The sequence below is a fragment of the Bemisia tabaci genome, chromosome 7 (genome assembly GCF_918797505.1).
Source record: "Bemisia tabaci chromosome 7, PGI_BMITA_v3".
Classification (NCBI taxonomy): Eukaryota; Metazoa; Arthropoda; class Insecta; order Hemiptera; family Aleyrodidae; genus Bemisia; species Bemisia tabaci.
In genome coordinates this window covers 39,900,903-39,916,850 of record NC_092799.1, presented here as the reverse complement: position 1 = coordinate 39,916,850, position 15,948 = coordinate 39,900,903, and the positions used below count along the sequence as shown (strand labels likewise).

General features: G+C 37.0%; 1 protein-coding gene across 5 annotated transcripts in view; it reads right to left on the bottom strand.

Moving 5' to 3' along the window:
• LOC109032968 (uncharacterized) overlaps window positions 1–15,948 on the bottom strand; it is a 52,918-nt gene that overhangs the window by 24,102 nt on the left and 12,868 nt on the right. For 4 of the 5 annotated variants that reach the window (XM_072302587.1, XM_072302591.1, XM_072302589.1 and 1 more), the window contains exons 8-15: window positions 15,483–15,858; window positions 14,580–14,700; window positions 13,257–13,591; window positions 11,367–11,634; window positions 10,531–10,750; window positions 5,880–6,312; window positions 4,091–4,494; window positions 92–365 (exon numbers count right to left, since the gene is read on the bottom strand). In XM_072302587.1, coding sequence (XP_072158688.1) covers window positions 92–365; window positions 4,091–4,494; window positions 5,880–6,312; window positions 10,531–10,750; window positions 11,367–11,634; window positions 13,257–13,591; window positions 14,580–14,700; window positions 15,483–15,858 — 2,431 coding nt within the window. The remainder of the gene's footprint in view (window positions 1–91; window positions 366–4,090; window positions 4,495–5,879; window positions 6,313–10,530; window positions 10,751–11,366; window positions 11,635–13,256; window positions 13,592–14,579; window positions 14,701–15,482; window positions 15,859–15,948) is intronic. The other variant, XM_072302592.1, reaches the window with a different exon arrangement.

The window sequence follows — 15,948 nt, the reverse complement described above, 5'->3', positions numbered from 1 at the left end:
CCGTTCCATCCAATTCAAGGTAATATCTGAACTATTGATTATTGAATTATGGACTTAAGACCCTTAGATAGGTAAAGATAGCAGATCTTACCTGGAAAAACCTGAGTACTGCTGTCTCCCTTCTTTTTGCGAAGACCTATATTCAGAGTTCCTCTTGTTCTGATTTTCCCTATTCTTTTCTCTGGCCTCTGGATCGCTAGTCTCACTAGCTGATTCCCATACCTCTTCACTCCCAACATCATTGCTGGACTGCGAAGGCCCAGACGGTTTGTTTTTGCTGCTGTTAGTTTTAGACCTCTTTCGTCTGCGCTCATTCTGACTTCTTTTCTGCTCTTCGTCTCGCCATCTTGAAGCAGCTTTATCACCTGAAACAGAGAGAAAATAAAAGGGGTTAGATGTTTTATGTATCATAAAACACAAAGAGGGCATTTGTTGATGGACTTTAGTTTTTCAAGGACAGAATGCAAGGGAAAAGATCCGATTCGCAAATACCTTGGTTCATATGATTAGACTTGTTCCGAAATTACAACAAGCACTGTACCACAAATAAGGTTCAAAATGAAAGAAAGCACCCAAAATTGCATATGTAACCTTTAATCAATTTGCAGAGTAAAAATAAGGTTCTTCAGTTGAAACTCACTGCTTGCAATTTATCATTAGGACAGATTGATTATTTTTCTTTAATTAGATTCGAATTCTTTCAATAAACTGAAAGAAGAGGAGAAAATGTCCAAGTTTTAAAAAAAGAGGCAAGGACAAAGACTAGTAAACAGACCATAAACAATATTGGCATGGTTTCATATAATGATAATAATAAAAAAACTGCAATTAAGATGTTTTCGAAGACAGGAAAGGGAAATTCACAATATGTAGAGAGAAAAAAAATGAGTTCAAATTGCCGGCATCTTGGAGAGGTTGATGGCGAAGTGGGTATAAATATTTTTGTCATAAGTTTTTTTAAGAATGGTAAAGCTTACGGAAAAGTCATAAAGTGTGGCGAAAAGTGTGAAAAATTACTGAGAAAAAATAGACACTACAGTTCATTTTCCATACTTCAAATTTCGGCTTTCGCAGGAGTATTGATCCTATATTGTACCCACCTACGTCAGGGAATAGCAAACTGAAACCGCCATCACCTTCTCTTTTTCCTTACATTCAAAATGTATGTTTTTACACTGGAATCACACTGGCTCGCAATATATAACATAAAATCCACTCAACAGGTATAGAATGAATCTCAGTTACCTAATAAACTAACGAGGTCACTATAGAGGAAATTTCAGTGAAAATATTCCAGAATTACCATTACAATTTTAGATGGGGCAATGTAACTTCACAGAGAGAAAGCGTGAAGAAGGATGGTCACCTGTTTAATTTGGTCTCAAAAAAAGGTACTTGTCAAAGTTGGAATCATGAGGATTCCAGAATAAGTTATTATTGATGGATTTGGTGCAAGAAATTATTCAGAAAATTTTTGAAAAATTATGTACTTAAACAATGTGTTCAGAGAAATTAAAAATTTTATAGCTATAGCGTCTTGTTCACACAGGCGCAGCTTGCGGAACTTTCTGCGTATCAGTTCAACAAACTGGAGTTCAGCTGAATAAGTTAAGACAGAGTTATACTAAGTTCCGGGAACAAGTCCGCATGAACTTCCATAAACCGTGCTCGTGTGGATGAAGCCTGTTCAAGAACACCGAACAGAATTGAGGACGCTGTAAAGCAAAGACTTCCGGTCAGGAAGTCTCGTAACCAGTTAACCTAACATCATTTAGGTATTTCAGTTTTCAGAGGTGTCTTCATTTTACTTTGGCCTCCAATTTTGAAGGACACATCAAAATGGCAGATCAATTAGAATGCTAGGAGTAAACAATTGAGAATATGACTGTAATATTATAATTTAGAGTTATAGGAATTCTATCGCTAATACTGTCGACATATCAAAGGATCAAAGCCTGTGGAGTGAATAGTTCCAATGAATTGAGGTTAAAAATATGCAACCAAAAATTAAAGAGCCCAGAGGACATACTTCTCTAGTCCAAGTGTTCGAAAAACAAGATAAAATTCTCTTTCGTAGAATTTTAGGTATTCAATTCAATTATGATTAGAGGAAAGAAAAAAAAGGGTTGAAGGGGAAGACTGAGTGTCTAACTATCAAGAAACACGGAGGCAGACCACTGCGCTGGGAAAATTGGTCAGATGAGATTAATCTCAGCTTCTTAGGATACAGAACTCTCATTAATGAAGAATAATCCGGCAAGACCTAGCTTACAACTCTTTGCCCTCTCTTCCATAGCCAGCATTTCAACAGAGGGAATTTTGCCTCTACTTAAAATTCATTGCTCTCATAGAATTTTAAGACATTTACATATCTGGGCAGAAGTCCATATAACATCAAAAGATGAGAGGTGAGAACGTTTCCAAAGAACCAAGGTCTACTTCTGAGCTATTAATTAGGCTTTGCAAACTTCAACTGCACCTTCTTCAACAGGTTAAGGAGTGGAACACGGAAGAATGTTTTCAAACATGAATTTCACGTCCAGCAAGAAATTTGAAGCAGTTTCTGGTGGAGGAACTTGGCAAGTCTCAAGCTTTTTACTAGAGGCTGAGAATTTTGGTTGAGAATTGTGAGTATGCGCGGGGCAAATTTTGACACTATGATTCATAAATCAGGCAAATACACTCATCAAATAATTGAACAAGAGAATTGGACGAAGCAATAATTGCAAAAAAAATGCAAAAAAAAAAAAAATGCATGAAAATAAAATGCACATAAAAAAAGTATTGCATAATAAGTTGCAAAAAAGGGGTTTACAGTAGTTCAGGTGTGCTAGTTTCTCTTAGAAGCAACTACTAGATGTGAAACTGTGTATCTAAGATAGCTGCTACCACCTACTTCGCTAAGTAAGGCAGTTCAGGAAAACTAACTCGCTCAAGTTTAATGGAGCTTTGTACCCAGAAAACTCATTGATTAACCTTTTGAAGAATTGCTTTTACAATAATCATCATCTGAAATAATGAGGAGGAAGAGGTCAAAGGATGGATTCAGGGAGGGATATTAACTAAGTTGCAAAAAAATTAATTTAGTTGCTATTCACTTATCATTTGTACAATCTATTTGACATGTAAGGAAAACCATAAGAAAATTTCATGTAAAAAGGAGTAAACGGTGGTGGATTTTTTTTTGGGGGGGGGGGGAGGAGGAGGAGGAGGAGGAGGAGGAGGAGGAGGAGGAGAGAAAAAAAAAGCATTTAAACAGAAGAAAAACCAAACAAACAGGATAAGCTAAGCAGCATAGGTGAGCAAACTTGTAACAGAAATTTAAGGAGTAGGGAGGTTAAGAGGAAAATTAACAGTTGAGGTATTCTAGGCCTTACAATTTTTTCTTTACATACGCTTAATTTCTAAGAAGTTACAAAGGGAGGAGCAAAGCATTGGCGAGAAAGTAAGACACAGAGAAAAAATCGGTACAGAAAATAAATAAAAAACTAATTAAAATAAATGGTTCCTAGCGACAACAGTTATGAGAGAGTAAAAAATGGTTGGTGAAGTTAGGCAAAAAAAACTCATAGATGATATAAACACAATTAACTATCAAAACCAACTTCAAGAAAAATTAAGTCAAATTTGCGAAACAGTTGGATTAATGAACTGTTTCATCAGGTTTTTATACTCCTGATCATACCTTCTGGCTTTATTGACATACTTCTGCTCAATTGAAAATCTAATTATTGATGGTATTGATTATCTCAAAGGGATGATACATGATAATAACAACCAATATTTGCTCAACTTGTAAAACTGGATTTCTACTGTGAGGTTTCAAACTGGATAAAAAATAATATTGATACAGGAGTTAAATAAATTACACAAAAATCAACGGTTCTGACAAAAGTGTATTTCCAAAAAAATGAGTAACAAAATATCAAAAAATAACAAAAACAGGTTCAATAATAATTTGGTGCTAGCAAGATAAAGGAAAATAGAAAAGTATAAGGGTAACACATTATTAATCATGCAGAATTTGGCAAGCTAAAAGAGCTAAAAGAAAATCATGCTAATGGTGTCATTAAAATTAATTAGTTCCTACCTGAATTAGAAGCTGACAGTACTTGTTTTTGTTTAGATTTGTCATCATTTGCAACTTCTTGATTCTTTGGTGAATCTTTAAGAGCTTCTTTCTCGTCACCATGCGACTTTCTATCAGTTTCCTCATTTGATTGAGACTGTTGGCTTCCAAAGGAGCTTTTTCCTTGCACGGGACCGTAACTGTCTATTCTTCGACTGCCGGTGCCACTCGACTGGCGGAAACTTCCTCCACGACCTCTCCTTGGCATGTCACGTCCAAGGAAGTTATCATTTCGAAAACCCATCCTATCGCGGTTATCATGCCGACGAACTTCTGATGGAGGATAATTTCCTTTTTCATCTGATCGACGAGTATCACGATTCCTTTCTTCTTTTTCACTTTTTCTGGGAGCAGATTTTGTAGGCCTATCAAAACAAAGAATTAAGAAATTTAAGATGAGCCTATAAACACTTACTCAAAACCAGATATCATTATGAGAATTTAGGGTTTTTAGAATTTAGGGCTATTGGGGAAACAATTGTGAGGGAATCCTATAAGCCTGCTTCCATGCCCTATCTTACTGCAGATCAAAATGTATTAGTTTTCAAACTTGCGCTGATGGAAGCACTGAGGCTTTTTGGCACAGTATACCTATAAATATTTTTGAATCGAGAATTAAAAAAGCTGCAATACAATTGCATTGAGTCAACTTTTAACATTGACTGTTATTTGGGTTAGAGAAAAAGGGATAACCTTGATACATTTTTTTCTAATTTCATATTTTAGTGCATAACTAAAAAATCTCCTGCCTACAGAAAATCTCAATTTAATAACAGACCACTCATATCTAGACAAATTAATGAAACTTTGACACTATCAATAATGATTACAAGTGTGAGTTTTTTTTTAAGTCTTTAGTGGGTCTTTAAAATATTAGTTTGGATTCAGTTTAGTTCGTAATTAGTGTTGCAATAATGATTCAGGATATATAACAAGCTCTTAAGGTTTTTTCACAAAACCGCACATTTAATCAATTAGTCATGAGCGCTGAATGCTGCGGGTACAGTGCTAATGCAACAGTACCTAAAAAGTAAACGGCCAGCCAATCAAAACAGCAACCCTCAGCATGCATAAAACAAAACGAGAAAAAAATGGGAAGTTACATACTATCATCACACCCCCTTTATTCTAAAGCGTAGGAGTCCAAAATTAGAGCAATTGAAATCTAGACAATAAATTCTGAGCTGAGCTGATGAGCTGAGAAGGTTTTTGATTTCACTTTTTTTGTTTATTTTTTGCTGAGGGGACATGCGCTTTTGTGTTCTTGTAAGATAAACTTTTATTGCAATTTGGATAGGGCTGGGCAAATATTTTTTGGCCTTGAAGCGCCTAACAGAAAGATTCAAAATTTGAATAGAATAGAAAATAGTTTTTCCTATTTTTGTTCAGAACCACATCTTCGTTATTCAACTGAAAGCAAAAATTTTTTATGATGTTTAAATTAGTGTCTAATGAATACAATTATTGAACTGCAACTATATTGCTCAAATTTCCGGCCCTTCCTCGAGTTAGGTTCCTGTCATCACAGTGCCTCTTGCACCGTTGAGGTTATAAGAGATCTGGTGGTAAAGCATTCCCATGAGATATTTTGCGAATTTTTCCAACTTACAACCATTTGTTTGAAAAAGTTCATAAGTTTGAAATTCGAAAGTTCAAGATTTTCAAATGTTCGCCCAGCCCTAAATTTTTATTGGACAGATAATAAGAGAATCTTTGGAATACATAATACTTTAATAGGCCATTAACTTACCTCTTTTCACTTCGTCGATCTTCTTTGATGGACTCAGATGAGGCAGAAATATCTTCATTCGATACACCAGAGTCGTAGCGGCCCCAGTCTTGGTTGTTGCGGGTTCTGGACACTTGGTGTCGGCCTGACTGGCCACCTCTACTACCTCTCGGAAGCGATCGTTCACCTCGCATTCCGCTACCCCAACTGCCGCGGTAAGCCGAGTAACCACTGCCACCCCAAGCTTGTCGAGACCCATCTCTATTTCTCCTATCATCTTGTTTCTCATCATGTCTGTCATTAGCTCTATCGTGCTTTTCATGCTCATTATCAAGCCTACCATCATGCCTTTCTTCGTTTTCTGATTCTTTATGTTTCTTCTCATCCGTCTTCTCTTGCAAAAGCTCATCTTTCACCATTTTAGATTCAAAGCCTGTTTTTTCATTCTTCAAATCTAAAACAAAGAGAAGAGGAAAGAGAAAAATAGAGAGGAAAACTTTGCCGCAATGTCAATTTTTCAAAATTCATAGAATTATTAAACAAAGAATAAAGGGGAGCCAATGTATCTATAATTTAAAAAAAAGGGGGGGGGCGGAGGATGGTTCTGAAATCGACAAAACTTGTGGATTTTATCAAACTCTCCACTTCCGTTGATTTGGCATTATGCTTCACCCACCTAAAATGTTGCTACGCACACATTTAAAGGATCTGATCTATTTTTCTTTTTTTTAAAAGTGCAATCAAGGAAGAACTACCACTATTGATGAGTTTTCCAGAGAACATAAAATCAAATTTTCTTATTACTGAAATTAAAAACCCCAGGAAAAGATCTGACAGAGTAACAGAAATGAGACATCACAAAAAACAGCCCGATTTAGTTACACACAATGTTTAAACGCGATAAAAAGTGTAAATTCTTTCAGGATTTCTTCCCCTATTTCAATTTATGATCGGCCACTGGTTTAGTCCTTGCCCAGAAACACCTAAATAGCGGACAGTTCAGTATGAGAACTTGAAATTCTTCCACTTTCCGTTCACTTGTTGTAATTGATCCTCAGCAATTAGTTTCTTCCTCTTCACCCTAGCACAGGTTTTATTAAGAAAAGTTACAGCTTGGTCAGTCAATGCGTTTGAAATAGAAGCTTATAATGACCTACAGCTCAGAGAAAAATTTCAAGATGAGCGGAGGAACGGTTTCTGAGTTACCGTGAGGGGAAGGGGGGGAGGCGGCAATGGAACCAAAATCCCATCTAATATTTGCCAATTTCTTGGTGAATTAATGTTGCCATGGGCTTCTAGTCGTTGTACGAATATGTTAGGCATGCCAATACTTTGCTATTTTTAAACGTAGAATTGAAATTTTACATTGAGGAGTTGATGCAACCATTCATTGTATCAATTTTACACTGAACATTGGTGGTTTTTTGTGATTGAAAATCGCTATTATCGATTTATGTTAGAGATATTAAAATGTAAAGGATCGGAAAAATCAATACATCGACTCCTTGACGTAAAATTTCAATTCTGCGTGTAAAAACAGTGAGGTATCAATATGCTGAACATATTTGTACAAAGACTAAAAGCCCATGGCAACATTAATTCAACAAGACAATGGCAAATATTAGATGGGATTTTGGTTCCATTGCTACCCTCCCCCCCTCGGTAACTCGGAAACCGTTCCTAGGCTTATCTTGAAATTTTTCTCTGAGCTTTAGGTCATTATCAGCTTCCATTTCAAACTCCTTTCGACGGCCAAATCGGCTGCCTGAAAAGCCGGAAATTTTTTGGAGAGCTTAGTGGCAATTTTCCACTCTGAGGGATAGTTCTAGGCCTCCAAAATTTACCGTTTGCCTATGATTGGTGGGAATAGTGTTCAAATACTTTAAACAACCATATCTAAGAAACTTAGGCATTATAACTATCAAGGAAATTGCTTGTCAATGATATAATGGAACTTTATACAGGTAATTTGCCTATTTTAGTCCTGAAATACCATTAAACCCACTGTTCTCCAGCAGCTGAACAGAATTGTTGTATTTTTGGCTTAGATGACTCAGTAGATACTCTACTTCTAGAATCTGAAGAGTTTGTTGACTTTTCAAAAACTTTAAACTCGTTCAGGCAAGCCGTGCCGGGAGAGTGTTTCAAATGAACGACAAAATCGCACGATGTGGCCAATTAGAAGGGGGGAAAGAGGCGTTTTAAAATGGGTGAGGTGAATTAGGTAATTTTTTTTGTTGACTCTGAAAAGTAAGTTACCTCCAAAAATTTCAGAGCTGTAGCAACATTTTAAAGGGGGGAAATAAATTCGCAAAATGACGGGAAAACGCATCTTCGCTTGCCATGCTCGCAACTTAAGGCTCTTTGAGGTGCGTTTAAAAATCTTTTTTCCCTCATGTATACTATTTTTCTGATATTTTCTCTTCAAATGGTTCCATTTGCAGGGTTCCCCAATTTAAATTTCCGATAACTCAAAATTAAGGGCCACCCTACTACTGTTATGACAAGAATGTGTCATTCTTATTATTCATTCTGCTTGTGTTGATGACTTATGATTTGAGCTAACATAAACAAATTTCCATTTATTCTGAAAGCAGAGCACTTTGGCATGACAAACCAACAAATTCTACTTGACTGATCAATTGAGTAGATCAGATGGATTGATTCAGATACAAGTTGGTTATAATTGACCTTGGTTTTCAAAATCAATTCACAGCAGTTTTTGAACTTAAATCGAGATTTAATAAAATTACAGCAAGGTGATGTTTTCCTAGATCAATGCCAAAATTGACTTTAAAATGGATAGATTTGAAAGTACTTTCACTCTAATCACAAATGAGCAGCAAAATATAATAAGAAGCCAACTTGAGAGGCTCATGATGCACAGTTAAATGAATCAAATCAATGAGAACTTTTCAAGTTGGTACTTTATGAGGCACATTCCTTATTATTAAAATTCTAAATTCCACAGTATAAACCAAATCTTAGAAATCCCATCTAACTACAAACTGTTTGAACTTAGTTGTTGGTAGTTCTGTTATCGCTGTATTTCTAAGATACACATGATAAACCAAGAATGAATCACGTGTATCAGATTTGAATGATAGAGGCAGTTTCTGGTAAGTCTTCAAGCAGTATTTCACTCCACATAACATTGAATAGAATGATTTTAAAGTCACACTAGTATTAATAAAACAAACAATTAAAGCTATAACCTTCCACCAACTGCATTTGCGCAAGAGTCAGCCCTGGAACACCACTGCAACTGAATACATCTTTTTGACTTTCATCTCATCGAAAATGCACAGAAAGCAAGCAGTACACATTATATTCATTATTGTTGGATGAGGCTAAGGTGAAAGCGACATAGTATTCATCGATACAGGCAACTGACATCCACCATGTTTTCCCGAGGCGTAAAGACCACTGATGATGGTTGGAAAAACTAGGTATTTATGCAGATCTTGATTTTTTTTCTTTAAACTTTTTTTGATTTACATGGCAGATTCAATAAGTGAGGGGGGGAAAGGACAACGATTCGTCCTTGCGCAAACGCAGAGTTCCTTCTCATAACATTACATATAATGAGGAAGCAAATGCAAATTAGTGAATTATAAATAGCTACAGTATCCAAGCACCATTAACGAATTGTAAAAAGGAAGGGCTGGGAACATGAGGACTGAAGAGGAAAAAGGGTGATTCAAATAATTCCAAGTAAATATTTCAGCCTATTTACAACTATGAGAGAACACGAACAGTAATTCATAATATTCATGAGTTGACCGCAGATACAACATCAAGGAACAAATAAACTTTTAAACCTTCAATTAAGAAGGATACGAGTCCGTGGACAGGGTGACAAGGGGATAGAGAGGTGCTGTTAACCTCCAACTAATACTAGAATTAAGAACTTGTAAGCTTGGAATGACCGCAAATAATTTCAAACATTGGGGAATTAAGAATTAGAGAGGAGAAGTACCTTTTACTAGCTGCTGGCTCATACTTGACAACCCATGTTTACCTGAATTAGTGCTGGTAACGCGAATTGTTAACTATATTTCGAGATGGGCTACACTGCTCATGCCTCTCCTTGCTGTGGAAGAATTGATGCAAAAATGGAGCTAACAGGGTTGCCAAGATTTTTCATCTTCAAATTCTTTGACTTTCCTTGACTGTTCAGCTTTTTCAAGACTCAAAAATTTTCTAATTCCCTGACTTTCCCTGACCTTTGAACAAACCTGCCACTTTTTGTTAAAAAAAAAAAAAAAAAAAAAAAAAAAAAAAAAATGCTGGCTTTCGCTGAACTTAGGACAAAATTTCTTTGTTCAGAGATGAAATTATGGAAAAAGGCTTTGAGTAGCTGGTTGAAATATGGCAAACCTTAAAAATGACTAGAAAGAGTGAATAGCTGGAGGATCAGTGACGTGTTCTAGTGATTCTGACTTTCCGCACGAATTCTCCGACTTTTTCCAGTCGTCACAAATTCCCTGACTTTCCCGGTTTTCCAGACCGCCATAAGCCCTCAGCTACTCACCTTTTTTTCAGTTAACGAATGCTAAAATACGACGGAACAGCTTGATGAGAGGGGAAAAATAGTATGAAAACCGTAGGGATTAACCCTTTCATCATGGAAAAAAGAAAACTAGAAAAATTAGCTTTTAATGACACCTACCTTGCTTGTTTTTGCTGTCAGTCTCCTTTCGGATTTCTTCCTCTGCATCAGCCCAAGATTCACCATGATCCTTCGAGGCATCAGGAGGTGAGGAAGCAGAGAAGATCATTTCCTCAGACTTGGTGTTCATTATCAAAGAAGCACTATCATTGTGACCATCATTAGCTGCATCACGGTTCCACGCCTCAGATTTGTTCGAAATTTTACGTTCCTGGTGCGACTGTTGGTGAAAGTAACAACAGGGTAGTTAAAGAGTTCAGCGCCAAGAGTCCAGATATCAAACAAATTATTGAAATATGGGCAATTGAAACAGAAAAAAATACCGAGTGACCAACAATTTTCCGCCAAAATGAGTCAGACTTCTTGGAGCATACTAAATAGGCAGTTAAACAATAAAAACATAATGGCAGCGCAGGCCCCGGCCCCATGCAGCAGTCCTCTCAATCTTACAATGCCTGTAAAGCTATTCACTAAATTGCTGACTTTGTTTCTTGCAGAAAAATTCAATAGATGAAATAAAGTTCTGTCAATTACCTCATACCAGTGCTAGTCTCCTCATTTTAAAAGACTCATTATTATCCCAGATTATCAAAATTCAAGTGAGAGCCTTTATTCGTTTTCTTTGTGCTTTTACACAAAAAGATGGGCAATTTTGTAAGGGACATTCAATTACTGATCTGATAAGAATTAGTTCTTCCGACTCTCTTCTCTTTCGAACTGCGTGTCACAAAATTATGTGCCTCTGTACTATTCTGCCAAAAGAGTAAGACATTTTAGGAGGAGCCCTCCAGCAATAGAACTCATGTTGCTTTTTTGAGAGTAAGAGGAGTTCTTACCTGCATGCTCAATGGCATCTTTTTGTCGGATCGGCTTCCAAGTTGCGTTAAATTTCGCTTTGTGTCAGCTTTCATTTCTGAGGAGGCAAGTCGATCCTTGGTGATTGGGCCTGGCAAGTGCCATGATTGGCCGTAATGTTTTTCTTCCCGCTGAAACTCTCGATCTCTCATCGGGTAAGACACCTTACGTTCCCTTTGATGATCTTCTTGATCAAAACCCATCTCTGAATAGTCACGATCACGGTTCAGAACAGGTTCAAAGCTCAATCTGCAATAAAACACATTCAAAATTTTAGTTACTTCATGACAGAGACAGATTAAGTCAATTCCTGTGAAAACAACCTCCAGGGCACCTTGTGCTAATATGAAGAAGGCAGAAGGTAGTGACATTTGTGAGGAAAATATGGGATAGCAGGTTACCACCTTCCGCTGGCCATTGTTAAGGAGTTACAACTATGCCAGCCATACACTTTCATCACTCATGTGTCATACATAACTTTTGAAAATTTACATTATCTATTTAAACAAATCTCTTGGAACCTTTTTTCCCTTTGAGAGACTTTTGAATCAACCCTATGACTTATTTCCCAGAAAACTTATGGAGCTAGCTGTTTGTGCACAACCATGTTTCAAGAATCAAGCCTTACATTTCTTCCTTTTAATTCTGAAATAGCATCATTTTAACAACCAAGAGTTTTTCTCGGTTGATGAGCACAGGAGGACTGCTGGAAACTTTCAGAGGATGATACTTTCATCTCTCGGCATTACAAATTTTTGCTGTGTTCCAAGCAAAACAACCGTTTGTTTGTTGCGATTCATGGTTATAGGTCAGTATCTCCCTGACGCCTAACACATGCAATTTAATACAAGTGACAGTACCGCATCCAAATCCCAACATCACAAACAGGAGATAGGATCTGGAAAAATCCTGAAGTTTTACACAAAACAAGGCTTTTTCTTCTGTTGCTAGACAACAAGCTCACTGTTATATTGAATTAAGGAATGTCGCAACATAAAGTTGAAAGAAAAATACAAGAGGAATTTTGACAGGACTAATGGTAATCTTCATAATATTAAGGTTATACTGCAGTTAAGTGAATCGGGATGTGCGAAGACCACTAAGGTCCATTTTTCCAGTCTCCAGTTTCTTGGAGTTGACAACCCTTTAAAAGAGTTGATACAACCATAAAAGTGATGAAAGGACTCGTTTTGGGATTGAGGTAACTCGGGGACGAGTATTAATGTCACTTTCATGGTTGCATCCAAGTCCGAAAAGTATTATCAACTCAAAAAAACTGCAAACTGGAAAATCGGACATTAGCGATTTTCGCACGTCCCCATTCAATTAAGAACTCTATCTAATAGGATTTACAGAGAAGGTCTGAAACTTTTAATGGAAATTCTGTAATTCTCAAATAATTCCTTAATTTTCTCTCCAAGCTTCTCAGCCCTCACTTACAACACTGTAATACTTGTTATTCGGTGAATCTGGTTTAAGGTTATGAAGTCACAAGTTAGTATTGAGATCTACCTTTGTCAACTTCTATGCTAGTTGCATTTACCCAGAAGTATTTTGTTTTAAGATCATAATAGAATAAAATAATGGCAATTTTTAGTGAAAGAGGATGACTCAAATGAAATGGTTTCAGTGGGAGCTTTAATTGAGCTCTCACAGGATGAATTAATTTTCAGATTAAATGCTGACTGAAAACCAAAATCATATCTTGAAACATGACTTTGGTACATATTAGCGAGTATTGCCGATGTGCAAGTTGTTGCTTTGGGCTGTGGCAAAATAGATGATCTTTGAGCACCATTTAAAGCTTTGATTACTCACAGGTGAAAAACCTTGGGAATTTTTGGACACAAAATTATAATTCGGGAACTTACTTTTCATCGTGGGAGCCCCTTGAGTCGCGAGACATCCGACTGTCCCTTGAGTCGGGTCTAGAAGGAGGCGGACATTCTTCTCTTTTATCATCAATGTCTCTTTCTTTTTCCTTTTCTCGTTCCCGCTCTCTCTCACGGTAGCGTTCACGCTCTCTTTCACGTTCCCGCTCCCTTTCACGTTCTCGCTCTCTTTCTCTTTCTCGCTCATTCTCCCGCTCTCGATCACGATCTCTCTCGCCCCTTTCGTTCCACTTTTCGTCACGATCAGGGCTATGGCTCCTTTCTCTCCAATCACAGTTACTGCTCCGACTGTTTTCTCTGTCATCATACCGATCCTGGAACATAAAATCCTTCTAAGCTGCGGACACTGATTTAGAAATTGATCCCTCTAGTCTGAATTGGCTCAGGCAATTGTGAGCCTTACAACCACTCAGGAGAGAGGGGGTTGAGATCCCCCCCCCCACCTCATTTTCTCCTGAAGAGTGCCTTCCACTAGTCCCCCTGCTTAATGAAGTTCAATCTGTGCCACCTCCCTTTTGATCAATGGTCTGTTCCCATTTGCCAGTTTCTCTGATAATTTCTGACCATTACATACTTTTCTTTCACGATTCCATCTGACAATTGAAGTATAGGATGAATAATCTTTTAATAATTATTAAACTATGTTCAAACTGAGTTGCAAATTTGTGCAGACAGAATCAAAATAATAAATCTAGCAAATGATTTCTGATAATGTTTCAATTTAGTCTTTACAATATTTTATCTTAGATTATAGATGTAATAGTGAAAAAAGAAGAAAAAGGAGACTTCGAAAATATTGGGAGGATAAGATTTTGAAGAGATATGTGGCACCTTATTTTATGCAGGCAGTTTAACAGCAATTTGTCGATAAGATACTTGTGGATTGGCGAATAATGTTTGACAGAAATATCTAAAACCCTACATATTTTTCAAGAAATAGGTTGAAAGTTGAAAGTTTCATAGATTGGTGTTTTGAACTTTGGAATGCATTTTTCATTTACCCTTCTATCAAAAAATTATTTATGAGTTGGTAAACTTTCAAGAACCACTTAAAAAATCAAAAACCTCATAAATTTAATTAGTGAAACACAGCATGAAAAAAATTCAGCTAAGACCATTTCAATGTGTATAAAATAATAGATATTGTAATTACACTTATTTAATTGGTGGAATTTCTTCCGACACAAAAGGTGTGAGAAGAAACCAAAGAGAAAAAAAAGGAGAGTGAATGCAAGAAGAGGAATCGCAAGAAGATTAGGAATTGTTAATAATGACAAAGGAATGAAAAAAATAAGAACTCACGTATTGCCTGGGGTACTCTTTGCGGTCATCAGCGTACTTATTAAGAGAGTCAAATTCTCTGGAAACATCACGATCTCGCTCTAGGGGACGGTCATAGGAGTCATAATCAACATCACGATTCCTGGAAATAAATTTGAAAGCTTTATTACAGAGATGATTTTTCTTGCGGAGAGGGAGGATGTTGTTTTTATGGCTGCATATTTAAGATAATGCATCTTTTGTAACTCTGTGTTCAACTCCTATTCCATATTATTGGGGAATAATAAGCTGAGCAACAAAACTTACTCAAACTGTAAATCATTATCTCTGTTGACTTTGTGACTTCTTCACTACATTAAAAACTAGCTTTCAAGTTCTTGTTGTTCTTGAACAAGCCTGGAAAATTTAATGATAAGGGTGCAAAATGCCACTGGTTACAATGGAAAATTTAGAAACATGTCCAAGAGGATACTCCTACTAAGCTTTTGTACATGCATATGAAAAAACCAGGCATTACAAAAAATTTTCTGATTATCAACACATTTTCTTCACAAATCAAACTCAATGGAAGCAAATGCCCTGCGGTTTGTTGTCACTGCGTCAGAGTAGGTGCTTGAACCCTTTATGAGTTTGTTATCCTTCATAATGTACTCTAGTGCCTTTAATAAACTCATGTATAGTGTTCCAATTCCTTATTAATCAAGTATTTATAAGTGTAAAAATTGGTTGGAAAGAAAAAAGCTTTCTTGTGCATTTTAAGTATACGTCTAAACTATGAACACCAGTTCTGTTAGGACAACATAATAAGGTGAAATACTGTGGTAATATCTGATGAGAGGAAATTCAAATGAGAGATCTCTGATACCAACAAAAATGGAGAAAAATAATAGATAATTAGGAAATCCACAATGAACTAAAACTTACATTTTATGATCGTAGTCGTAGTCATGGTCGCGACCGTCACGGCTATCGCGGCTCTCACGGCTGTCTCGACTCTCCCGCAAGTCCCTATCGCGAATGTCACGGAGATCTCTGTCCCGCAAATCTCTCAGATCACGGTTGTCACGTGGATCTCTGTCTCTGTCGCGCAAATCACGACTATCGCGAATGTCGCGACCGATGTCACGACTAAAGCCTCCTCTGAAATCATCCACAAACCTGCCATCCCGCGAAGGACCGTTGCGAAATCTACTCTCACGATCTTTCAGATCTCGGCGGTCATCATCACGCGAACGGTCTGATAGATCACTGTCATTTCTATGCCTACGGTTCAGGCTCATGTTGATGCTACCTGGTTTGTCTGAAACAAGACAGATAATATTCCATTTACAGCTGCTCTTCGGCATATCAGAAAATAATGTAGGAAGCTTAAAAAGGTACCAATATTTTC